The sequence below is a fragment of the Talpa europaea genome, assembly GCF_964194135.1.
Source record: "Talpa europaea genome assembly, chromosome: 11".
NCBI lineage: Eukaryota > Metazoa > Chordata > Mammalia > Eulipotyphla > Talpidae > Talpa > Talpa europaea.
The window spans coordinates 6,079,702-6,105,602 of NC_140078.1; the positions used below are offsets into that span (position 1 = coordinate 6,079,702).

Below are 25,901 nucleotides of genomic sequence, written 5' to 3' on the forward strand. Positions count from 1 at the left end.
TGCACTCGGCTCTCCACTGTGACAACTGAAAATGTCCCCAGACATGGCCCTGTGTCCCTGGGAGGGTGAGGCTGCCCACGGGGTGCTGTTGCAGACATTTGTGTTCCTGCAGGTGACACCGCCCAGCCTCTGGCTCCCCCTTCCCAACATCTGCAGTTTGGGGTGGATACTTCTGGGGTGATCCGTGGTGTGGGGTTGCTCTGGATCTTGGCGGTCCTCTCTGCCATGGCTCAGGCTTGGGCTGGGAGGAGAAGGCAGCCTGCTTCTTGTAGGGTCAGCTGTGAGGCAGGAGTCCCTGCAGCCCCGAGAGGGGATGTCCTAGGTCTGGCCCGGGTCACGTGGTGCTAGAGCTTCACCTGTCTGTGCTCCCCCCTCACCTCTGTGATTTTTGCTCGACCTGTGAACTGGGTTCATGACTATGTATCTGACCTCCCACCCTGTGTTGCATTTAGGTGGCCCTGGTACAGTGGACCGAAAGCGTGGGCCTGACCCTGGTGGGCCGAGACCAGTCTTCCATGCAGCTGAGGACCCCTGGCGACCAGATCCTGAACTTCACCATCTTACAGATCTTCCCTTTCACCTACGAAAGCAAGCGCATGGGCATCATCGTGAGGGTGAGCTGTTTCCCGTGTGTGATTCAACTCGGCCAGCCGTGCCCTCCCCGAGGATGCTGTGTCCCGGGCTTGACATTCCTTCTTACCCTTTCCCACCCTCTTTATTATGGCGTCTGTCCTCCAAGCAAGGGCGTATAGTTCCAAGCAGAAAGAAGATTGGCTCATCAGCTGCACAGAACTTGCTTAGCTGGTCAGCTCCTAGCTGAGTGGAGGGTCTAGAGTGAGGGTCTAGTGAACGAAGATGGGGCATTTCCTGGCAATAATACATCTCTCACTGCATTTTCTTGCTAAATTGACTGTACTTTTATGGTGGGGTAAGTCACAGGATGTAAATGAACCACATCTAAGTCTTTCTTCCAGTGACATGTTAGTACAGTCACGGTGCTATGCTGTCAAGTCTCAAAACCTTCTAGTCCCTCAAAGGAAACCTTGTACACTCTATAGTCACTAACCCCTTCCTTCCCCTGGGTCGCTCTGTGGATTGACCCTTCCTGGGAAATTTGCACAGATGGCATCATGCACCATTTTGCTCTTTTTTATTTTTTTGAAATTTATTTATTTATTTTTAAAGATTTATTTATTTATTTATACAAGCACTGGGTACAGTCAGAAGCGCGGGAGGGTGAGAGAATTCACCAGAGCCAGAGCGGGGAACAGAACAGGCAGACTGACAGAGTACACTGCTGAGGGGAGCAGCGGGCAGCAGGAGAGGCCTGCGCACTATGTGGGACCCTCACCTGGTGGCCGGGGATCGAACCGGAGCTGCAGAGGCAGCGCTCAACCGCTGCACCACTGGGGAGGCCCATCCGTTGCTCTTTTTTATCTGGCTCTTTGCATTATGTTTTCAAGGTTCATTCACATTGTAGCTTGTCTCAGGCTGCGTTCCTTTTTATGGCCGAATACTGTTCCATAGCCCTCATCCATAAATGGACATTTGGGTTGTTTCCGTCTCTCAGTTACTGTGAATAGTGCTGCTGTGAACTATTGTATGTGGAGATTTGAGTACCCGCTTTCAGTTCTTTTACATATAAACCTAGGAGTGGACTTGCTGGGCCACTTACCTATTTGCTGGGTAATTCTGTCCTTCAACTTGACGAGGAACTTCCAAATTGCTTTCTGCAAGGATGCACAATTTTCCCTTCCCACCAGCAATGTATAAAGGTTCCCACTTTTCCCATTCCTCACCAGTTCTTTTCCGTTTTCTAGAAATTGTGGTCTTCCCAGTGGTTGTGAGGTGGGGTCTTAGTGTGACTTGGGTTTGAGCTCCCTCTCGGCGGCCAGGCTGTGGCGGCGGGGCCGGGCCTCTCCCTCGGCTCTCGGGCAGCTCCCTGTGATTGACATCAGCCTCGTCTGTGCACATGTGTCTGTCTGTCTGGTTGTGGGCTGGACTCCTCTTTAACTTGACCGGAGAGTGCCAGTTTTATCTTGGTCCCACGGTTCTCCCACATCCTCACCAATATTTAAGAGTGTCAGACTTACTAAATTTTGCCAGTCTGGAGTCTGGATTAGTATCTGCCTTTCCTGTTGGCTCTTTCACTCCCAGAGATCTGACCTGCCCCTGTGCTGACACCCCTCTTTGTTCAACTCTAGCTGATCACCAGAATTTTCAGGGTGCTTGGAAAATGCAGATTACTAGCCCCAACCCAGCCCTGTTGGGCAGTGGGATGGGTCCCCTGTCTTTTAAAGGTTCTTTCCAGTGTTTGGTTTGGCTGGAGGAAATGCTGCTTCAGTTTATGAGAATCTTTGGAAATGGTTTTGCGTTTTGTCTTTGTTTTTTTAAAAGCAAATGAGCATCCCCTCCAACCTGATCTCCCCAAGGGTGTCATGCCTTAGAGATCAAAGAGTAGTAGATTCTGGTCTAGTAAATTGGTAATGGTGGTAATAGTAGTGTTAGTACTTAGAGGAGTAGTTAATGGTATTACTAGCAGCAGCAGTGAGGACAGTACCCATGACGGTGAGTAACATTTAACTAGTTCCTGTGTGTTCTAAATAACTTGCATAAATTGACTCATTTAATTCTCACCATAAGCCACTGAGGTAGGTACCATGATAATTAGCACTTGACAGAGAAGAAAATTGAGGGATAGAGGCTAAGAAATCTCCCCTAGTTCACACAGGTAGAAAATGGGGAGCTAGGATTCCCTTCCAGGCTGTCTGGCTCCCAAATTCACATTCTTTACTCTAGGACCTGGGTGCTGGGGTGTTCTGAGATGGCTGTCTTGAATGCCATATATAGCACCCTAGCAATGTTGGGGTGCTAACAATGTGTTGCCACGTAGCAGACTTCCCCACACTTAGTGGCTCACAACACTAATAGCTGCGTGGGCAGGAGGCTAGGTGTGGCCGAGTGAGGCCCTGGGCGCCCCCAGGCTGTGGTCATCCAAGGTTCAGCTGTGGAGGGTCCATTTCCAGACAGGTCAGTGTTGTTGGCAGGACCCACGCCTTGTGGTTGTTGGAAGGGCCTCAATTCTCAGCTGGCTGCTGGCCGGAGCCCCTCGGTCATGGCCACGCAGGCCCCTGATGACGTGGGGTCAGCTCCCACGTCACTGGCTTCCTCGGAGGGAGCAAGACGGGCATCTTTGGCAGCCCAGTGCAGAACGACCTCCCTCACTTTTGTCTGACTTACTAGAAGCGAGTCCTGGTCCAGCCCCTATTCAGTGGCGAGGGTCCCACAGGACATGAGTAGCAGGAGCCGGTGGGGGGCGCCACTGGCACCATCCACAAGAAGCTGCCTTCTCCCCCGTCCTGGGCAGAGCCAGAAAGAGCTCCCAGAGCTGGTTCTGATGGGCCGGGCGTGAGCTTACTCTGGCAGTGTCACACGTCGGGATTGTTCTGTGCTGATGCCAGGAGGTGCTTGCAGACACGACAGGACGGCGGCCCCGGCAGCCTCAGGGCAGGAGCTCTCTCCCCCACACGGCTGCTGCCCTTCCCCGCGGGCTGCGCCGGGCCTGGCCCTGGCTTGGAGACCGTATCGTGAGTACACATCTGATGTCAGGAACATCCGTGGCCTGGAAGCCACAGCGAGAATCCTGTGGGTGGTTGTTTCCTGGAGAATGAGAGTCCTTATCTCCTAGGGAATGACTGTGATTTTGTGCCAGCCTTGATATTTTTTCAACTCTAGGGCCATGGCTCTGCTGAAGTCACTGCAGGTTGAATCATCACCACACATTCCGTGGTCTCCCGTCCCGTCAGTGACCCGAGGCCTCGGCTCCCATTAGCGGTGAAGGACTGTCCTTCCCACCCTCGCCCCGAGCCCACAGTGAGGACGGGGCCTGTGCCAGGAGGCCTGGGGGCTGGAGAGTGGGCAGGTCGCTCAGTGTTTCAAACCGGACACCCCTTCCCGGGTTGTAGCGACAAGTCACTGTTCACAGAAGATGGTCAGACCAGATGACGATGTCAGGACAGGCCCGAGCGTCCCCTCTGTTTTCACCTCTCACAGTCAGCCCCCTTCCCTTTTCTGAGGATGGCCCTTCAGTTCTTTGCTAAGCCTGTGTGAGTGTAAATGTCCACATACATTTTTACTGGCATTGAGCTCCGTTCCCAGCTTCTTTAGCTCCCCTGCCCGCCACTGGGCTGGAGACGGGGTGTCCTCCTGCTGTCAAAGTGTGATTTTTATGATCTGAATGTATGCGTGGTGGTTTGTTGACAAAACCCATTAATTAAATATTCTTCTGGGGGTACTTAGGTGGTTTTTCATTTCTTGCCTCTCAAAATAAATCCGTGGGCATCCGTCTCGGCCAGGCTGTCGGGTGGAGGCCCGCTGTTTCAGTAACTTGTTTCCTGGTTGGTCTGCCTCTTGAGTTTTGGTGTGGACAGGTGGAGGTGGACCTCCAGGGCCCTGGGCTCCTGTGCCCCCTGGCTCTGAGGTCCCCCCAGCTCTCCCAGGGGACAATGAAGATGCCTGGGGACATTCTGGGGTGTGTGCTGCTGGCCCCTGCGGGTGGAGACCAGGGCCTTGGCCTAGCAGAGAACCCTTAGCCCCAAAGTCTGTTGTGTCGGGTCTGAAAGCTTCTCTCCTCGTGTGTTCCTACATGCTCACTGTTATTTGAGAATAGCCATCCAGTTTCCAGGCGTACGGCCATCCCTCCACTGGGCTTGCGGACCGGTGACGTGGCGGCTTGCTCTTGCCTGTTTCTGCAGCCCTTGTAAACACGTGTGACGTGTACCCTCGCGCGGTGCTGGGCGGCGACTCCCACTCACAGAGCAAGGTCTGGTCTTGGCGTGCACCTGTCTAAGGAGCAGCAGGCTGGTGAGGCCACTCTGGTGTGGCTGTGGGCTGGTCTGTGAGGAGGCCCTGGGACGTCTGGCTGGGTTTTGTGCCCCACGTTGCACGGCCCCACCTACCCTTCCCACGTGCGGAGCTGAAGCGGGGTAGCTGGTGTAGATCACCCGCTTGTCGTTGTTTGAATAAAAGAGGCCTTTGAACAGGTGCCAGAACGAGACCACAGTGGAAAAAGATGAGGCCGCAAACGATGCCACGGGCCGGCCCTCTGTGCGCTCCACGGTGCAATCTCACCATCACATGGGAACGAAGTAACCTTGTGATGAACTTGGGGGAGGAAATGACTAATGGGAGGAGACAGTTGATGCTGTATTTATATTGGACACGATGTCCAAGCCCCCATGAGCCCCTGGAGCAGGAGAGGAAGCTGGGAGGGGGTGTTGTTTCCTAAGCGGTGCTTTGGCGCAGGGGAGAGGAAAGAAGAAAGCTCGGGTGCTCCAGCAGCCCCCACCGCTGTGTTTGGCCCAAGTGTAGACCTCAGTGGGCAGCTGGGGGGTGAGGAGTCGACGTGCCGCCTGGTGCTCTGCAGACGCAGCTGACCGAGGTGGCCGGCGGGCGTCTGTGAGTGGGCACACCGTTCTACGAGGCTGGCAGCAAAGGCAGGGCGTGCGAGTGTTGTTTTAAAAGAGGGAGCGATTACTGATTGGGCTTTGGTTATGAAGAGTGGGGTTTACTCTGGGCTCCTGGGGTAGTGACGGTAGCCACGAGGTAGCGATGGCTCCTGCCTCCCCGTGACAGGGCTCATGGGGGAAGGAGTTATGGGGGAGAAGCAGCCACTGACTCTCCATCCTCAAAGCCGGTCCCTCAGCCTCGGACACTTGGCTGCTGGATTCCTCTTGGCTGTGGGGTCATTCTGTGCATTGCGGGGTATCTGCCTGCACCCCTGGCCTCTATCCACTAGGTGCTAGGAGCCCCCCAGTTGTGGCACCAACACTTTGCCACACGCCCCTGGGGGGCAGAGCCCCTGGAGCAGGCCTTGCTCTCACCAGCGTGACGGGGCTCCCGAGAGCATGGTGGATGACCCCCAGCACTTCCTTTGTGCCTTGAGCTGCCTGCCTGCTGTGGTTGGTCTCCTTGAAGGCCCGCAGCCTACGCAGGAGAGCCATCAGCATCCCCGTTTCACAGGCGAGGAAACAGTGTTAGAGAAAAGAAGCCACTTGTCCAAACACACACAGGCGGGAGCAGGTGCCCCAGTCCTTCACCCACACCAGGTGACCTGCTGAGCTGGGGGTCAGGTCTCTAGCTGAGTCCTTGGGTGGACACAAGGTCTGGGGTCATCCCGATCAGTGGCTCTCAACCGAGGCAGTGTGCTCCCCAGGGGCCCGTGTTAGCGTTGAGACATTTTGGTGGTTCCCGGGTGGGGGGCCGCTGGCATCTGGCGGGGAGGAGCCACAAAGGTCTTGCTGTACATGCGCCACCCCCATGGCGGGCAGTTCTGGTGCCAAGGTGAAGAACCCCTGTTGCATGCCTGTCAGGTGGCTAAGATTTGCTGTTTCCGTTAGGCCCCCGTGTTTATCCAAAATGAGCTTGTACGCGGGTCCATTCCTCGCGGAGCGGCAGTCGCGTTAGGGGCAGAGCTCCTAAATCCTTTTGATCTTGCGTTCATCGTTTCATAGTTTTCCAAATGCTTTGAGCTTTCTCTTATTTTCTGTGGCCCTTGCCCCAAAGTGCACATCCCTCCCCCCTGCTTTTTATCTTTGGCCAAGTGAACAAACATTGGCATCTGCTGAGTTCACTTTTGACACCCTCTGCCCCATGGAAAGTGGGCACCGGGCCTTAAAGCTGGTGTTCCTGCCCCTCTCACTCCCCCAGGATGAAACCACTGGAGAAATCACCTTTTACATGAAGGGCGCAGATGTGGTCATGGCTGGCATCGTGCAATACAATGACTGGCTGGAGGAGGAGGTAAGCGTGATTGGGGGTGAAGTCTGGGCCTTGCATGTATGTTCTGGGGGCTGCCTCTCTCTCTCGGTAAATTCCTTATTGGTAACCGCTCACCCCAAAACTTAGTGATGTAGAACAACACAATTTATTTCTCAGCTTAGCTGGGCCCAGCCTTGGCCGGGGAATTGGCAAGGGCTGTGGTCTGGTCTGAAGGCTCAGCTGGGGCAGGACCCACCTCCACACTCACTCAGGAGTTGTGGGTGGATTCAGCTTCTCGTCAGCTCCCGGCTGGAGGCTGCCCGGTGTGCTCACCCTGTGGGTGTCTCATCAGCAGCTTACAGGGTGGTGCTGGCTTGTGAGGGAGCAGCTGGGGGAGCAGAAAGAGTTCCTGACTCATCAGTGACCTTCCCTCACTCCTGACATTCTGCTCCTTGGGAACAAGTCACTAGATCCCCTGCATGCTTGAGGGGGTGACACCAGGTGTGGGCACCAGGAAAGGGGGGCTCCCAGGGGCCACGTGAGAGCCTGCCCATCCTATCCCTGGTGGCCCAGGGAGTCAGCTGCAGTGGGGAGGAAGGAATTCTCAAGTTTTTCAGGCCATTTTGTTTTGTCTCTTAACTTGGGTGGGATTCACATTGTCCACCCAGTGATATATTTCCAGTTAGATGCTGTGAACCCAGATGCCACAGGGGCTGGCAGGAAACCTGGGCACATGGCAGGTAGCGGGACTGTCTCTGCTGTTAACTGGGAGCACATGGAAACAGCAGCTTGCCCACTATCAGTGGCTGGTGTACTCAGAGGCTTGGTTTTCTTAGTGTGCAGAAATCCAGGCCTGTACTCTCACCATGTTGACATAAGTTGTGGGGTGCATGTGAACCAGCCAGGGAAGCCCACATGTGGGTGGTGGTGGCCCTCAGGCTGCCCTGGGGCTGCCTCCCCTTTGAGGTTTACTCGAGGAATGAGGTGCTCTGGCCAGCTGGCTCCCACATGCTCTCAGAGGGCTTAGTCCTCAGCGGAGGGCTCTGCTGACTGTGGTTGCTCTGCAGTGTGGGAACATGGCCCGGGAAGGTCTGCGGGTGCTGGTAGTGGCGAAGAAGTCCCTGGCCGAGGAGCAGTATCAGGACTTTGAGGTACGTGGTCTGGGGACTCCATCCTTCTTCAGCCTGGCCCACCTCCCTGGTCCAGCCTTCCCTGCCTCCACCTCCTTATGCTCCTCCAGCTCTGCTGATGTCATTGCTGAGCTCACCACCTTCTGTTTGGCCGCAGGGCCTTTGCACTTGCTTTCTTTCTGCCTGGCTTGCTCCTGCCTCCAAGGGCTCCCCAACTACCCCCTCGCTTTTTTTGGGTTTCAACTCCAAAGCCATCACCTCTGAGACGTCTTCCTGAACCCCTCGCTCCCCCGTTTAAGGCAGCCCCAGCTCATCACTCTCCCTCCAAAACCCTATTTAACTTTTTTTTTAATTGCACTATAATGACCTTGTTTCTATGTTTTTTTAATGAAACAGCTTTTAAAAACTACATCTTGTCTCCTTTCTAGAATAAAACCTCTTGAAGGCAGAGACTTATTAGACTGGTTTGCTCTGTGTCCCTGGCACTGGCACATAATTTACCTTCTGGAAAGTTTATAATGAACCACCCTGTTGGGGCCCTCATTTTTTTAAGCTGTAAATAATGTTGGCATTGGACAAGCTCACTGACTTTCACAGCCAAGCGTTCAGCTAAAAATGCCTGGTTGACTGTCATCTTGTCCCATAGACTGTATGGCCCTCAAGGGCAGGGCCTTGTGTTCCCAGCCCTGCATGAAACTCAGTGCACGCATGAACACATGTACACAGACACACATGTGTACAAAGCATGCACAGGTGTACACACACCTCTCCTGGGCCTGGCCTGGCTCCACATGCTGGGATCTCTGGTCGTGTTTCAGTTCTTTGTTTCATTGAGCAGGATCCTGTCCCTGATATAGTCCATCTTCCTTTGAGTTGTAAAGGCCTGTGCTTTGAGGCCAGACCACTAGGGGGTTTTGATTTTCTCCCAGGTCTTTGTTAACACTGTGAAGAGGGAGTTAAACAGAAGGGTGGGTATCTTTGGAAGTGGGGCTTTGTCTTCAGAAAACCTGGTGATGAAGACCTCTTGATTATGAAGTGCGTGCGAACCCCCTGTGTTTTAAGGTCTTGGGTTGTGTTCATCTTAGCTGCATCCAGTGTGGCGGGGGCTGTTAGTGCTGCTTCATGGGTGAAAACAGTCAGGCTCGGAGAAGTTGTGACTTTCCAGAAGTCACACAGCAGGTGAACGTACAGGGCGGACTTTAGGCATGTCCCCTGCATGGCCCACCCTGTGCTTGGTGCCCCTCGGTCACCCGTGATTGTTCCCCGGTGTGTCTCAGGCCCGCTACGTCCAGGCCAAGCTGAGCGTGCATGACCGCTCCCTCAAAGTGGCCACGGTGATTGAGAGCCTGGAGATGGAGATGGAGCTGCTGTGCCTGACTGGGGTGGAGGACCAGCTGCAGGCCGACGTGAGGCCCACGCTGGAGACCCTGAGGAACGCGGGCATCAAGGTAGGGCCGGCCTGCTGGGACCGGGGCTGAAATAACCTGCCATGTGGAAATGAATTCCAGACTTACAACAGCTAGTGGAGTCTGAAAATTAATGGGGGTGCTCGTAGTGAAAAATCAGTAGGGATATTGGCAGTAGTGAGGGCGGGGCGCCTGGACAGCGAGGGGCGCTCGCACCCGCCCTGGTGGCTGGTCTGGAAGGCAGCACGCGTTAGCTGTCCCTGCCTGGCCCGCGGGGGCGGGGGCCCGGGAGGCAGAAGCGCCGTCTCCTCGGGCCTCAGTGCCGTGTTCCGCAGGCAGGCATGTCTCTTGTGTTCTTGTTGAGCGACTGGCTGGCCTTCTGTCCGCTTGTCCTCCCAAATTGCCTTATTTGCATTTTTTTAAAGTTTGGGACCAAAAAGTACTTCCCCAGGAGTGTGACCTGGAGAGACCAGCAGAGGGCGTCTGCGAGCGGGTTCAGGGAGCTGGGCGCAGGGTGCACAGGGTTTGCACCTCCACCAGGGAGCGGGAGCCTTCTGGAGCACTGGACGTGTCAGGGCTGCGGTGTCATGGCCTGGGCTCTGCCCTCCCCAGCAAGTTGCCACACCTTCGTCCTGACCCACTCCCCACCGGGGTCCAAATCGCACCCCTGTGGTTGCCACCAGGGCCCCTGGCAAGCGATGGGGCGTCCCAGGGCTTCCGCTTCCTGCCATGTGAAGTGTCTGTGAAGGGGCCTCGTGAACGTGGCCCTCAGGTGGTCCAGCTGAGATTTCCTTTGAGGTTTTCAACAACCCCCTCCCGGGAGCAAAGAGTACAAAGGGTTAATGGGTAAAAGTGTCTGAGCGGGAGGTTGAGCGGACTCTGCAGACCTGGTTCGAGCCTGGGTGGAGAAGGAGCTCACTGTGTGGCTTTGGGCAAGTCACCTCCCCTTTTTGAGCTCACAGCAGCGAAAGGCAGAGAGGCCTTTGGGGAGTGTGGAAGAGCCAGCGAGTGGACAGTCCATGCTTGCTAGTTGGGGCTCACCCCCAGCAAGTCGTGGGTAGAGAGACCCGTGAGTGACGTGACAAGTCAGTGTTTCCTGTCCGACACGAAGGCAACCCCTCGTGCATAGGCCTTTGCCCTCTGTGAGATTATTTATGGCTGTAAGAAAAATCCCCCAAAGGGGGATTAGGACACTCAGGACGAGCTTCATGATGTCTGAAGGCGTCACGTCAGCTTCTGCTGCTGCTGGTGGAGGCTCAGGGTCCCGACACCCTTGAATCAGGGTGTTTCCTGTGCTGTGTCGGGGACACCATGAGCCCCCAGGAGGTAATGGAACGTATCAAGTTAGCTCAGTGCTCTTGGAAACTCTGGCAAGACGGCCTCAGTGCCATCAAAGGTGCCCTTTCATATCTTAACTTCAGGTTTGGATGCTGACGGGGGACAAGCTGGAGACAGCCACGTGCACAGCCAAGAATGCACATCTGGTGACCAGGAACCAGGACATCCACATCTTCCGGCTGGTAAAGCGTCCTCTGCATCGGGCCACATGGTGGGGGCGCTGAGGTTCACCCACCACCTCGCCACCTGGGGTTGGGCCCCTAAGGGGACGGGGGCCCCTTCAAGAAGCTGGTGAAATCGGGCACATGGGCATGAAGGGTGCACAGGCGTCCGTGCACCTGGAAGGCGGGGTTGTCAGGTTTCGCGGACCCTTGCACGCCAGGCCCTTGGATAAGAAGTCAGCTCCTGATCACAGCCAGGGGCCGGTCTGCCCCCACCCCCAAGGGAAGTCTTGAGGAGTGCTTTGAAGGAGGTTGTTAGTTGGGCAAATGAGAAGTTTCCTGCCCAAGTGGCAGGTACTTGACCAGGACAATTCAGGCTGGAGCAGCTGCTGGGAGGCTGGGAGCCAGCAGGCCCGTTGTGGTTCACAGAGCTGGGGCTCAAGGGACTGGGAGCCTGCACTCAGAGCCAGGACACCAGACAACTTGGAGGGACCCTGGATATTTTGGGGAGGTCCCCGGAGTTGCCCGTCTGCCCCTTTATGGGGCAGCTGCTGGCCCTGCCGGGCGCCTGGCTCCTGGTGCCTGCCCTGGGTGCCCGTGTGCCTCTCCAGACCAGCTGCCAGGTCCTGCTCTGCCCGGCCTCCTGGGGGTCAAGCAGAGGGGCCTGTCGGCTCTCGTAGCGTCATGTGGAATAAATGGAGCAGTCCATGAATCTGCTGAGCACAGCGCTTGGCACGCCATGAAAGCATTTGTCGCTGTTATTTTTCTTATGTGGGTCACAGTTGCCCTGGGGGGCTGCAGACGGGGCTGGTATACTGGCTCCCCGATTCCCACGCATACATGGCAAGCAGAACTAGGTTTGGCTCTGGGTCTGTGCTGGGAGGAAGGGGCCTCGGCCGGGGCTGTCATTGTCTTCACAGGGGCTGCAGGAAGCTGCTGTTTGATGTTCCGCCCTCTCCAGAGAGCTGCTTCCACTCTCTGTCCCCTTGCAGGTGACCAACCGCGGCGAGGCCCACCTCGAGCTGAACGCCTTCCGCCGGAAACATGACTGCGCCCTGGTCATCTCGGGAGACTCCCTGGAGGTGGGTACTGGGACCCTCCCCACGTCTCCCCAGGAGCGTGCACCTTCCTGAGGTGTCAGGGAGGCCACTTGGGCTGACCCACCATCCCACCCCCAGGTCTGCCTCAAGTACTACGAGTATGAGTTCATGGAGCTGGCCTGCCAGTGCCCGGCCGTGGTCTGCTGCCGCTGTGCCCCCACCCAGAAGGCCCAGATCGTGCGCCTGCTGCAGGAACGCACCGGCAAGCTCACCTGTGCAGTAGGTAGGCAGCGGCCCTGCCGCCCCACCGACCATGCCCCCAGGACACTCGGGCCTGTTCTCCAGATTTCCCTCCATTCGGGTCCTGATACCCCTCCCCTTCCTGTGGGCGTTGGCCCTGTTTTTGTTGTTGTTGTTGTTTTTAATATTTCCCTCTGAGAAAGAGCAGATAAGGGTGCCCCAGGCCTCTCCTTCTGCACTTGGGCTTCCTTTGCCAGGGACACGGATGCAGCTGTGCGGAGGGTGAAGGGGCAGGACCTGTGTCTGCTGGTCTTTCACCAGCCAAGTGCTCAGCTCATTGGTGGAATGGGGATAATGCAGTGGTTTCACCGAAGGGTGCTTGGGGGGAATCAGTGGGGGCTGTGCTTATCAAAAGCACTCACCAGGGTGCAGGGGAATTGTTGCTGAGGGTTATCTGGCCCCCCACACCTCTGATGCGGGGCCGGCATGGGGGTGCTCCCTGGTGAGGGGCGGGCAGGGTCCCCGGCCACTGCTCAGGGCCGGGACCCTCCGCCAGTCGCCTGGTCCCTCCCACGCGCAGCTCCTCTGCTGGAAAATAGGGGTGCACCCAGGTTTAAGGGAGCAATTAGCGCAGGGCACAGAGGCAGTCATATGTGGGGTGATGGCGGGGGTCATGGTGGGGATCCCCTGTGGCAGGCGAGTTTCTGGCTTCTCCAGCTTCCCGGGTTTTCTCTGCTCTGTGGCCCGCAGGTGATGGTGGCAACGATGTCAGCATGATCCAGGAGTCGGACTGCGGCGTGGGCGTCGAGGGCAAGGTGAGCGGCTGCGCGGCGGGGAGGGCCCGCCCGCTCCTTCAGGAACCAGTCAGGGACCACATGTTGTGTTTCTCAGCCTGTCTTGGTGTCTCTTTAATCTTCCTTCATCTGGGGCAGGCCCCTCCATCTTCTCTGGAGGTGGGTTATGTGATGTTGGTGTTTGAAGCGGTGGGGACAGTTGGGGCACGTCCCTGCCATCTGCGGGTCCCGGTGACTTGATTTCGTTCCTGGTTTTTGGCGTGAGTGCGGGCCAGGCACGTGTGTTGTGCTCAGGCACCTTTTAGGAGGAGAGAATTCCATTATGTGGCCCGACTGTAAATTACTTCCATTTCTATAAATGTGCAAAGATGTATGTTCAGGCATTTTCCTTTAATGCTGTCAGTAGCATCAGGTCCCCCCGCCCCCCTTCTGTGTAGCTCTCAGGGGGTCTGACTGTTACAAAATGCCTGTCTTTGAATAATTCTTTGCTTCTGATACCCATTATGGGCTGGGCTTAACCCCCAAGGCTTAATACTTGATCCATTTGACCTCCAAATTATAACTATCTGTGATTGGGGATGTTTTTTATTTAAATAAATTCCTTTTAAAAAATCAAATTAGTCTTGGACCACCAACCGAGAATAGCTTGAAACCAAAGAATCTCTTTATTGAAGTTCTTCAAAGATCTCCTTACAGTGTCTTGCTTTTTCAATTAAAAGAAATGTGCTTGCCTTGACCTCTTGTGCTTTTGACGGTGCCCAATTTCATCGGATTTTAGGAAGGAAAGCAGGCTTCCCTGGCGGCAGACTTCTCCATCACTCAGTTCAAGCATCTTGGCCGGTTGCTCATGGTCCATGGTCGGAACAGCTACAAGCGGTCTGCTGCCCTCAGCCAGTTCGTGATCCATCGGAGCCTATGTATTAGCACCATGCAGGTGGGTGGGCAGCTGGCACCTTGCAGGTGCACCTGGCCATGTGGTTCTCTTGGAAAAGCCTGAGAATTGGTCTGTGCTTTGGAGCTGCCACGTCTCGCAAGGCCAGCTTAAATCCTTCCTGGCCACTTTCCTGCTGATAACCTTGAATACCCCAGACTCTGCTCTGTCGGGTGACAAAGGCCATCCTTGCGGTGTGCGGTGGATGTGAGTGCTAGGAGGTGTCTGTTGAGAGCGCTGGCCACAGGGGGGTGTCGCGTGAATGACCAGAGTTGTCTTAATCAGGGAAGAGTTGTTCGAGTTGGTTTGCCAGAGGGAAAAGTGCAGAGGTAAGTTCCAAAGGAATACCCTGGCCCTAAGTTTGCACACACGAAGGTGAGCCTGGCTTTTCCTGACTGCTGCCTCTACCACGGTGTCAGGCCGGTGTCTCCTGTGGCAGCGGCGATGACTAGGCCCAGGAGGCATACCAAGGGTGAGGACCGTGTGCAGTGTCCCTCAGGGATTAAGTCTGCCCAGCCGTGGGGTCCCCAAAACCTGTATCCTGAATGCGTGTTTGCTCCTTGCGTGTCCTCCATTTGGGGGCCAGGAGTGGGGAAGACATCTTTCCTCTCTGGCTTCCACACAAAAGGAGTCTGCAGTGCATGAACTATTGTCCCGCTTCACTTTCACCAGTGCCTTCAAAATCTGTGATCTGGTGCTAGCAATTAAGCGGGGACCAGGAAGGAGGCCGAAGACGGGAAAGAAAACATTTAGGAATGGGAAGCTTTTGAGTGCTCCTCCTCTGGGGACATGGAGGGGAAATACCCCCATGGAAGTGGTGAGGATGTAGGATGAGAGCTGGCAGCCCCTGCCCCTTCCTGGCAGTACCCTCCGGTGTTTCTGGGACACTGACCACGCAGGCCTCCGTCGTCCCCCTGTGAGATGGGAGGAGACACCCCTTAGATGGAGCTACTTGGAACAAGAGTCCCCATCAGGCCTCAAGGACTGACAGTACCTCAAGAACAGAACAGGATGATGTAGAAACGCCAGGCGGACCTTGGCTTTGTGGGGAGCTTTTTCACCGTGCATGGAAGGCGTCCTGCCTTTCAAAGCGCCAGGGGTGCTGTTGTATGAACATGAGGCTCTCGGGCTGCACCCACACCCCTGGGGGCGAGGTGACGGTTTCAATACCAGCTGCAGATGTGTGTGCAGGGGCCTCAAAGTGGTTGTTGTGAACGTGATCTAAACCCACACAGCTGGCGCCTCATCAGACACATCTGTCCCTGTAATCCGTGTCAGCTCGGCGGTGGGACTGGCAGCACCGTGGTTTTAATCACCGGGAGGTTAATCATCACGGCCCTGGGCACACTCGCAAAAGCTGCCCTGCGCATGCTGATTCTGCCCAGAAGTCCCCACTGACATCAAGTCAGAGACGAGCTCCAGGATGAGGACGCAGTCTTTGTGCGGGTGGCTGGCGGGGAGCGTGCCCCAGATGGGGGCCCCTTGGCATGGGGACACGTGGACATAGGGTTGCCATTTCCTCCCAAGCGCTCCCCTAAGATGAGGAGCAGGAAGGAGGCTCTGATGTTGATTTGCAAAGCTGAGCATGAGATTCTTGACATTTTTACAAGCATCCTCCTGGGCAGCAGCGCAGCCTGGGTGACTCCTGAGTGACGCTCACCCTTCAGTTCTGAATCGACGGGGCCACTCCGCCGTCCACGTGGTGCCAGGCTAGCGCTGAGCGGGCGTGAAGGGCAGTGAGCCTGGTGGACACAATCTGATCGCTGGGATGGTTTGGCCTCTCTCTGTGTCCAGTTTTCAAAAAGCCTTCTTGTGGCAGATGTCTTGGCTTCCCTTTGGATTTGTAGCGATAGAAATTTGCCGTGAGGCCCTTCCTCCGGAGGCTGAGGGGCTCAGAGGCAGAGCGGTCTCAGAGATCAAGCCCCCTTCCGTTTACCAGCTTATTTTTCACGGCTGGGGGCTAGTATTTTCTACCTTGGGAGGCAGACTTTTTGGGAAGGGTTTGTAAATATCTTTATTGCCTTTGTCTCATTGCAAAAGAAGCAGATCATGGACTCCTGGTAAAAATTTCCAGAAATATGACTAAGTTATGCCAGAAGCAAGCCCTCTCCGCAGCCCTGCCCTCTGCGGCTGCCGGTGCAGAATCTCCCAGCAGCCTCCCGACTCCATCCCCACACGCGGGCCAACGTCAAGGCTGTGACTCCAGGCCCTTAGGGTGTGGTGGGCTCCAGGGGCAGCTGGGTTGGGTCCGGCCAGGCCACTTATGTGCTTGGTGACCCAAGGACTGGATCTCATGGCTGTCGGGAGATCCTAGACAGAGTGTTTCTGGACACTTGCTAAGCTCCTCCCTGGTGATGGAGCCAAAGAGCGAATCACCAGGGCGGGGAGAGTGGAGTTTGCCTCACCTCCCACATGTGACTCCTGAGTCCGATGCTTGTGAGCTGTGTGATCTTGGGCAAGTCACCAAACCTCTCTGTGCCTCACTTTCTCACTTGCAAAATGGGGATGATGCAACAGTGCCCCCTCAGGGGGTCGTTGTGAGAACAGGCTGAACTAATTCGCGTGAAGTGCTTGCATCAGTGCGGCGTAACTATGTGCCCAGAGTTGTGGGGGTGCTGGTTATTATCTAAGCACAAGGGCTTTGGTCCTGGTCTTGCTGATGTCTCCTTTCTCTCGGCACAGGCTGTGTTTTCCTCCGTGTTCTACTTTGCCTCTGTCCCTCTCTATCAAGGATTCCTCATCATCGGGTAAGCAGGTGCCAGCAAGGTGCCCACGGCTTATGGGACTCTCAAAGCCCGGGGGAGGGAGGGAGGACAGTGGTCACCTTGGTCTCTGGCCCCTGTCTAGGCGGGTCCACAGATGCTCTTTGGTGCTTTCTTGAGTTAATGGGGCTCGGAGCTGGCGAGCTCGTGGCCAGAGGGGGGCAGTGGAGGCCGACCTTGCTGCTTGGCAGCATTTGGCTTTAGCGCCTGGTGGAGAACCAGTGTGCCCGTGGCTCCCTGGCTTCCGGCTGCGGGTGGACATTTGCTGCCCTCCAACACACTCGTCAGTGCCCTCGTCAGTGCTGACACAGCAGAGCCCACTGCCCGATTCCTCACTCTGACCAGCACGAAAGCTCCCCGAGGCCAGGCCCCTGCTGCTTCCCTCTCCAGCCTCGGGGGCTCTGCTCGGCCCTGGCGCAGCAGGTGCTGGATAAGCAGTGTGGGGGGACTGGCTGGAAGCTGGAAGGAAGTCGGGTTCGGGAGGTGGGGCAGCCCAGGCTGACCCCCCGCAGTCTGGGTCTCACTGTGCTGGTTTCCCTCCTAGATACTCCACCATCTACACCATGTTCCCTGTGTTCTCTCTGGTCCTGGACAAAGATGTCAAGTCGGAAGTCGCCATGCTGTACCCCGAGCTGTACAAGGATCTCCTCAAGGTCTGCCAGTGAACTGATAATTTTCTTACTTTTGAGGAGACGTGGGAGTTTATATTTTTTTCTTAAAAAAGTAACACAAGCACATGTAAAATATTAGACAGCTCAGTAATGTATTATCTGGGAACTAATGACTTCAGTCCCTGCCAGTTGCGCTTTGCAGAATTGTGTCTGCTCCTGGAAAGGTCCAGTCTACACATCTCAAAAGTGTGTGTGTGTGTGTGTGTGTGTGTGTGAGATTTGTGTGTGTGTGGTGTGTGTATGTAATTGTTCTCAAGGATTTTTTTCCCCCTTTAATTAAAAGGCAGATTTATTCCCACCTAATATCAATTCTCTTTAATTCTCTGTGTGCTCCCTCAGATCTGTGCTCCCGTTTTGATGAGAGCCAGCTGGCGCCTGGTGGGGTGAGGGGGTGTCACAGGAGCAGGGGGCACATGGCAACCTTCCTGTTCTCTCTTCCAGGGGCGGCCGCTGTCCTACAAGACGTTCTTAATTTGGGTGTTGATTAGCATCTATCAAGGTAAGGGGGGGAGCACACCTGTTTATCTTGGGCTCTGGGGTGGACCCCTGGCTCAGCCTCAGCCTTCCACCATCTCCAGACAGGAGGAGAAGCAGCTGAGTCCTAAACCAGTGGTAGGACGCAGTGTCCCAGGGAGCTGCCCAGCACCTGAGGGTCCGCGAGGACCGTGAACTCACATGTGAGAGGTGGCGCTGTCAGCATAGTGCAAGTCAGACAGAAACTCCTGCTGGGTGTCCAGCCCTTGTGCCAACGAGTGATTGCTTTCCAGCATATTCTGATACCTTTCCAAGGTCACCTTGTAGTTTCTGGAGCACATATTTCCTTCAGTGGCTTCCAGAGAAGGTCCCACAGACGGCAGAGGCCTTGTGAGGTGGCTTGTGTGTGAGCAGAAAAGATGCGAAAGTCTGTTTGTATTATTTGTTCCTCACATCTAGAGTTTCTGTGCGTGTGTAGGTTTCATAGTGTCCAAAATAGATCTGTGCCATGGCCCATGTCTGTGTGCACCTGCCTAATGCACAAATACACGCTGGCCTTTGGCGGTTCGTTGTCAATGTGTCTTAGTGACGGGGGACAGGCTAGCAGAAAGGCCAGAGGCCCTTGACTTTGTTGGCAGGAGGTTAAATTGCCATTTCAAAAATTGGGGGGTATTTTGAAGTCTTTGGACATGGACACGCATCTGGTTAAAGAAAGCAAATCCCGCGGGGAAGTCCTGATGTCCAGTGGGTCTCCTTCCCACCCCACCTGTCTGTGACTCCCTCAAAGCAAGTGCTCACTTGGGTTTTGGGGTCCAGAGGCTTCCGGCCCCGCCTTTAAGTATATTCTTGTGCTGTTGGTTCTGATCAACACGAGACAGTGGACACTGCCCGCTCGGCAGGGCTGCGTGGATGAGGACACCCTGGCTGGCCCCTCGCATCGCCTGGTCCTTTCACTTTCTCTCTGGGTTACTGCATGTGTGTGTGTGTGTGCATGTGTGTGCAAAGAACCCATACCGTAAAAAAGCCTGAACCAAACAAGAAGCCGCCATCTCATAAAAGGTGCAGCCCCCTGTTTTTAAGATGCCACCGTCCAGCACGGTCACGCTGCTCTGAGCCGCTCTGGCGTCACCTTGCACACCTGTGCTCTGTCCCCAAGAAGCAGCAGTTCCGGCCCCGCCCCACGGCCCTGGTCCCCACCCGCCCGCTTGCTCCGTCCCTACAGCTTCCACTCCTGTAGGGTCTGGGCAGTTGAGTCCCAGCGCAGCTGCCTTTTGTGGCTGTGAACTACTGTGAACGTGGCGTTGTTGTTACTGCAGCGGTCGTTACTGGGGATGACGGCTGACATTTCTCCTCGTGCCTCCGCTCCTCTGAGTGACTCCTCCCGGCCGCTTTTCCTTTCTGCTCTTGTTCCTGCCCTTCCGCCTCGGCCCTCTCTGTTTCCCGGGTCCTCTCTCCCTTTCTCTCTGTAATTTAGCGCCTCATGATAGAAAGTCAGGAGGAAACAGGAAAACCAGCAAGTGACACTTCCCTCCGAACCTTCGGGAGGCTCACGGACGATGAGCCTTACCACATGTCATGCTCATGTCCTTAACACGAATGCGCTGCCTTTCTCACCTCAGTGGGAGAGGCAAACCTGAAGAGCTCCGGTGTGAGTGCACATGTGCGTGTGTGTGTGTGTGTGTGTGTGCGCGCATGCTCCTGGCGGGACCGTGCAGCAGGTCCCTGGCGGCAGCCCCCACGGTCCCTCTCCCCAGGGAGCACCATCATGTACGGGGCGCTGCTGCTGTTCGAGTCGGAGTTCGTGCACATCGTGGCTATCTCCTTCACCTCGCTGATCCTCACCGAGCTGCTGATGGTGGCCCTGACCATCCAGACCTGGCACTGGCTCATGACGGTGGCCGAGTTGCTCAGCCTGGCCTGCTACATCGCCTCCCTGGTGTTCCTCCACGAGTTCATCGGTGAGCGCTGGGCGGGGCTGGTGGGCGTGCAGGGCCCGGTGCCTGCTGCGGGAGGGCCGTAGGCCCGGCTCTGTGTCCCCAGGCAGTGCACCCTCCTGCCCTTGTCTCGCTGGTGTCCCCAGGACAGGGGGCAGCGGTGAAGTAGCGGAGAACTGAAACCTCGGGCTTCAGCATGGGGGGTTTTCTCTAACAGCCGCACCATGCAGATGGGCGGAGAGAGGGCGCCACTGAGTCTGCAGGACTAGAGTTGCTCCAAGGAGCCGGCCATCGTGCTGGGCTCTGGAGCCAGAGATGGCGGGTGTGTGGGTCTTACTTAGAGTCAGTGACCAGCCAGCAGGACTTACCACCGTCGCTGGCAGGAGAGACCTGCCGTGTCGTGGGAGAGGTTTCTTCGTGCCCCTTGTTGATCAGCAGACACCCTTGGGAAGGTTTTGGCCCGCTAATAGGCGCATCCCATGACAAGCAGTCTGGAGTGGGTCGCACTTGCCCCGCAAGTGTCTCAGGATGGGTTTTTGAGCTCCTACTATGTTGTCTGCTCAGTGGCTTGGGGTGAGGGTCACAGGTAGCTTGGAAGTTGTGGCTCTGCTCTCGGGAAGCTGTGGCTTTAGTTGTGAACCAGCCACAGGCCTGGGCGAGAAGCACATGGTGGGCCCTCGGCTGGCACTTAGTAGGTGCTGTCCGCCCCGGTCCCCACGGTCAGGCTGCTCCCGACCACATGCCTGCAGCCAGCCTCAAAGGAAGTGACGCCATCTGTCAGATTCCAAATCAGAAACACCTGTAGGAGCGTTTTGCTGGGAGTTTTCGCTCCCCGTTGTTGAAAGCAGCCTGTCGCACCGGGAAGCTGCGGAGCAGGTCGGGAGGGGCGGGCGAGGCGCTCGGCGAGCTCCCTCATGTGGGATGGGGGCCTGGAGCCAGTACCGGGGCCCTGTGCTGGTGACATGAGACGCCTTTGCTGTGAGCAGCTCTGACGTGGGGGCCTTCCGGAACGTCGCGCCACTCACGCTGTCTCCGTCTGCTTGCAGATGTGTACTTCATCGCCACGCTGTCCTTCCTGTGGAAAGTGTCTGTGATCACTCTGGTCAGCTGTCTGCCCCTCTACGTCCTCAAGTACCTGCGAAGGCGGTTCTCTCCTCCCAGCTACTCGAAGCTCACGTCCTAGGCTGGGGACTGGGCCGGCCGGGGGCCCGGGCTCTGCTTCCCGAGGGACCGAGTTCCAGTTCCAGTTCCGTTTAGCGTCACCGCCGCCCGTGGTTTGCAGTCACTGCTGGGGGCGCCGCGCTGCCCGCGTTGGCCTGGCCGGAGCCCGACCCTGGACAGGCAGCCCGTCCCGCCGCAGGGGCGCAGAGCCGCGGGGCCTGCCTGAGCGCTGTGGCCTGCGGGCCCCGGGGGCGAGCTTCCTTACGACTTGAATCGTGTGGTCGTGTGATAAAGTCTCCGTCTAGTGGAAGGTCGCAGGAGGGTATTTTATTTTTTTATCACTTCTAACCTGTGTGTGCTCCTCATGTCTTTTTTTGCTCTTACAAATTGGTCAGGTGGTCTTTTGACACTCTTGGGGTGGGCGTGGGGGGCGAGGGTGACGTCTGCTGAGATGTTCCCCAGGTGACCCGGGGTGGAAAGGCCACTCCGGCTCCTGGGGGTCTAGGGCGTCCCTGCCAGGGAGGGGCAGGTGCCCCCATCAGCATCGCCACCCTGCACTCATCTGCACCTGGACAGAGCCTCTTGCGGGGTGCCGTCTGCTTCTCGGGGCCTGGTACCAGCTTGGAGGGGGGCGCGCTCCAAGGAGCCCTGTTTTTCAGCCGTGCTGGTGGTGCAGGAACCGGGCCACGCGCGGGCCCTCAGTGTGCTGGCAGCTTGATAAGAGACTTGACGACTCTTCAGACAGCAGCACGTGCGCGGGACTCTGGTCCGAGGGGGACGGTTGGGGCCAGACCCTTCGCAGCCCCCTGCATCCGTTTCCTGTCAGGACTGAGGGGTGAGCTACACAGGTGGAGCTTCGGTGGGAGGAGGCTGCGGCTGCCCGCGGGTCTCAGAGGGAAGCGACGTGCGGACAGATGTGCGGACAGGCCGGGCTGGAGTGAAGGGGCCCCTCCCGCAGGGGATGACGCGGGCTCAAATCCCAGGGCAAGGATGGGGTTCGTCAGCAGGGCGGGATGTGGATGCTGCTGCGGGAGTCGTGGGGCTCAGTGCGGGCTCTTCCACAGCTGGCGTGTTGCTGTCTTTGATTTGTGATTAATTCTGGGAGTTCCTGCCCTTCAGCACGTCGCCCCCGTGTGTGCTTCGGAGATGTCAGGCGCGGCCTGGCTGGACCCCGCCCGGGGTCTCCTGCTCCTGGGCGGGGGGACATCGGGAGCAGGTGGTCCCTCGCCTTTGGAGTGCTCCCCACGCCCTGTGCCTGTCGCCCCTGTGCACTTTGTCCAGCGAGCACCCTGGGAAGCTCTCCCGCCAGTCACTCCACGCTGCCTCCGGCCACAGTGGGCGCTGCCGGCGGGGTGGGCACTGGCTCCCTGCGTCCGAGAGTCTGCATGGCAGCTGCTGACAGCGGTTGGGTGTGCGTGGGGCGAGTGGCATGTGTTTGCTTTCTCTCTCTTCCCCGCTTCCGACCTCCCCTTCTCTAGGAGAATGTCCAGGCCGGTGTCTCCATCTGGAGTTGTGACCCTCCATGACAGTTTGGATTCTGATGGCGGGAGTGTGTGTGTGTGTGTGTGTGTGTGTGTGTGTTGCTGAGAGAGGCGGGTGTTCTTCCCCCCATGCCAAGGGGGGCATCCCCAGCAGCACCTCGAAGTCAGAGCTGCCCGCAGTTTGCAGCCTCCTGGAGCTGGGGCGCCCTGGCGCTGGGCTTTCCCTGTTGAAAACTTAGTGACGTTCTGACCCCAGTGGAGTCCGCCCTGTCCTGTCCCTCCGACCCCTGCGCCTTCACTGCTCTCGGCTGTGCTCCCTGCTGGAGACCTGCGTCCTCCTGACAGTACCTTGGAATGTATTTTGAGTCCTGTGCTCTCCGGCAATGGACGTGACGACGCCTTTTGTTTCTTCCACACTTTGGTTTTCTGCTTTTGTGTTGGTCCCGGGGTGGCCATGGGAACACCCTCTCGCCTTTTGGGGCAGAATTTTGAACCTTTGCCAAAATCACCAATGGACCTACTCGATCTGCCCTGTTTAGAGCCAACACCTACAGGCTATTTTTATCTTTTCCACACATTTGAAATGTACGTGTTGTGTGTACGTTGTCTCAAGTCTTCGAAGAGATACTCTGTTCTCCTGGCATTAAATCCCATCCCTTCCAGCTTCGTTGTCATTCAGAGATAGACAGGAGCTTTGTAAATACAACAGATTTTATTCCCCCACCCTGCTGCTTTTAATGTAAAGCATTTTGTCACGGATCTAATTCTTAGGAATTATTTCCATTAGTGATGTCCATTTCGTCTTGGGGGAAAAAAATATATATATATAATATGTCTTTGAATAGAACTGAAATGTACACACGTCAGCCCCACTGTGGAGCCCACGGCTGCGGCAGCCACTTCTCCACCAAAGCAGCATCGCCTGCGGTTCTACCTCCCCTACCGTGGGGGGCTGTGGGGTTCTGGTGTGTCAGTGAATATTGTGTTTGTCGGGGGCAGGCGGGAGGGAGTGGTATTTACAAAAAAATCCTGTGGCTGATTGATTATCTTGCTGCTGTGGGGCTGACTGTGAGCGCATCTCGAGTCCGTGGCTCTTCCAAAGCAGGTCCCTTTGTCACCTCAGATCTGTCACGGGGGACAGTGTGTGTTGACCAGCGGGGCACTCTGGCACAGTGCTTTCCTTTAGTGGGAATCCCCAGATGAGTTCTAATTCCTGTGTCCCTGAGCAGCCCCCCACCCCATCTGCCAGCGTGGCTGTCGCTGCCGCCTAATAAAGCTTGTGTACTTTCTGCCTTTGGGGATTATTTGAATTTGTGTGAAAAAATGAATTCGGTGTCAAAACCAGGGCTTCTGATGATCATGCTCCTACTTTGTGCTGTTTTCTTGGTACAGGAAATGTAAATTGCTTTTTTCCCCCCAGTTACAAAAGTTATTTTGATTTCAGCAAAAGATAACCCCAAACCATGCATTATATATTATTCTGTACTGTTGTGGGAATTTCAAAACGTGATCGGTATAAATAGAAAAAAGGTGGAAAATGTTTTATGATGCGTATTTTATTTATACACACTGTCCTTGATCTCTTTGGATCTCCTCCTGTGTAAAAAAAGAAAAGTGCTAGGGGAATGTGGAATGCAGTCATTTAGGGTTCAGATAAAAGTTTTTTTTTTTTTAAAGATTTATTTATTTATGCATACAAGAGCTGGGGTACAGGCCAGAGGTGCAGGGGCGGGGGTGAGAGAATTCACCAGAGATGGAGTGGGGAGCAGAACAGGTGGATCTACTGAAATGCACTGCTGAGGGGAACAGCAGGGATACAGCAGAGGTCTGCTGCGCCATGTGGGTTGCTCCCTGGCTGGCCAGGGGTCAAATTCGTGCTGCAGAGGCTGCGATTGCTTCATAGTGCTGTGCTTAAGCCCTTGCGCCACCAGGGAGGCCCACAGATAAAAGAGGTTTTGACGCTGCTGTGCAGAGGGAGAAAGCTTCATGTTTTATTAACTGAAGCCAGTGATTCTCAGCCAGGGGCGATTTTGTCCCCTTGGTCATTTTCAGTTGTCACAGCTGGGGAGGGGGTGCTCTGCTGACATCTCCCCCAGGATCCCCTGCAGTGCACAGCAGCTCCACAACCAAGAATGCCCCCATTCCAAATGTCAGAGGCAGAAACCCCAACACAGTGTGCACGTGAGTCTGTTTTACTGTTTGTGGATGTGAGTCTGCCTTCCTAGGGGACCCAGCAGCACAAACCCAGTCCCAGGATGCCAGCCCCACGTCCTCTGGCCTAACATTTGCATCCCTAGCCGCTCAAACGGGGGACACAGCTCTGGTGAGGTGGGCCCAGGAAGGAGGATGTTCCTTAAAGGCCTGGTCTCAAGGTCAGAGGACCCTGGTCTCAAGGTCAGAGGACCCTCCCTCTGGGCAGGACTCCACCCCGGGGCTGACACGCCACCTCCCTCCGCCAGGGGGAGCCCGAGGCCCGAAGACGCGGCTGTTTCCTGTTTTTCTGCAAGGGCCGAGCTGCAGCCCCTGGCCTGTCTCAGGACACAGCTTTCTGCGCCCCCGGCTGGCTGCATGGCCAGGGGCGCCCTGAAAAACAGACATTTCTTTTTATGTTGTGGACCAGACTGTTTCACTGAACTTAGTAAAAAAAAAAAAAGGCCGGTGTGTGGGGGAGATGAATATTTATTTGATCTTGGATATTTGCATTTTTGAATAATTGGCAACTGGAGGGGTTTGCCTGCCGCTCTTCAGGCTGATGAGGTTTTGAGACGGGATGTTCCAACTCCTCAAGTACTTGAGCTGTTTTTGTTATGGAACTTTTCAGGGTGACATGAAACCCTGCGGTATTTGTGATGGATTTGCTCACCTCAAAATAGAACTGTAGTCGCTCCAAACTTTCCAGAAGCTGGAGCACAGTAACAGAATTCATTCAGGACTTGCTAATTTCCTACTTTAAATGGGTTACATAACAGAACCGGCCCGCCTTCGCGCCTCTCAGAACTACCCATGAAGCATGGTGAAATGTATCATTAAAAGCTAGAAATAGCTTTGCTAAACTCTGGGAAAAAGAGGTTTTTTTTTTCTGATATCCCCCCCTTTTTTTCACCCAAACATTGCATAATGTTAAAAAAAAAAAAAAGTCAACTCCAAGGGATTTAATTTCATTCTCCATGTGGCTGTGGTCAGAGGGGTAACTTAAGCGTTTTGGGGACTGGCGGATTTTTGGAGGATCACGCATTCCCAGATCGGCTTTCATCCGAAGCCTGAGCTGAGAAGCCAGCCCAGTCCTGGGGTTTCTCCCTTTCCCTCCCGCTCCCCTTTTGCGGACGGTTCTCTACAACATAATATCTTTTCAGAAAGCCTGCCTTCTGGTAGGAATGCCCAAACAAAGCCACCCTCAGCTTTCCATACCGAGGATTTGATTTTGAAATAGATTCCCCCTAAAATTTGGGGTAACTGAATCATCTGTGAAGTCACCGGCCCCACCACCTCCCTGGGCACCCCATTCTGTGCCCAGCTAGGTCTCATTTCTGAACTCAGCCTGCAGGTTCTGTTTCTTACTCTAAGGCCTTGGTGTTCTGAGCCTGTGCTGCCCATTTTTCACGAGATTTAAGAGAAAAAA

At 55.7% G+C, this 25,901-nt stretch overlaps 1 protein-coding gene across 1 annotated transcript in view; it reads left to right on the forward strand.

The window, feature by feature from the left end:
• The window catches only part of ATP9A (ATPase phospholipid transporting 9A (putative)), an 81,953-nt gene extending 61,095 nt beyond the window's left edge, over positions 1–20,858 (forward strand). The window contains exons 15-28 of the mRNA XM_084246796.1: positions 453–614; positions 6,709–6,801; positions 7,827–7,910; positions 9,167–9,337; positions 10,717–10,815; positions 11,787–11,876; positions 11,973–12,117; positions 12,825–12,889; positions 13,647–13,802; positions 16,482–16,546; positions 17,106–17,214; positions 17,674–17,731; positions 19,461–19,664; positions 20,687–20,858. Of these exons, the coding sequence (XP_084102922.1) occupies positions 453–614; positions 6,709–6,801; positions 7,827–7,910; positions 9,167–9,337; positions 10,717–10,815; positions 11,787–11,876; positions 11,973–12,117; positions 12,825–12,889; positions 13,647–13,802; positions 16,482–16,546; positions 17,106–17,214; positions 17,674–17,731; positions 19,461–19,664; positions 20,687–20,823 (1,638 nt within the window). The 3' untranslated portion in view covers positions 20,824–20,858. The remainder of the gene's footprint in view (positions 1–452; positions 615–6,708; positions 6,802–7,826; positions 7,911–9,166; positions 9,338–10,716; positions 10,816–11,786; positions 11,877–11,972; positions 12,118–12,824; positions 12,890–13,646; positions 13,803–16,481; positions 16,547–17,105; positions 17,215–17,673; positions 17,732–19,460; positions 19,665–20,686) is intronic.
• The last annotated feature ends 5,043 nt before the right edge of the window (positions 20,859–25,901 follow it).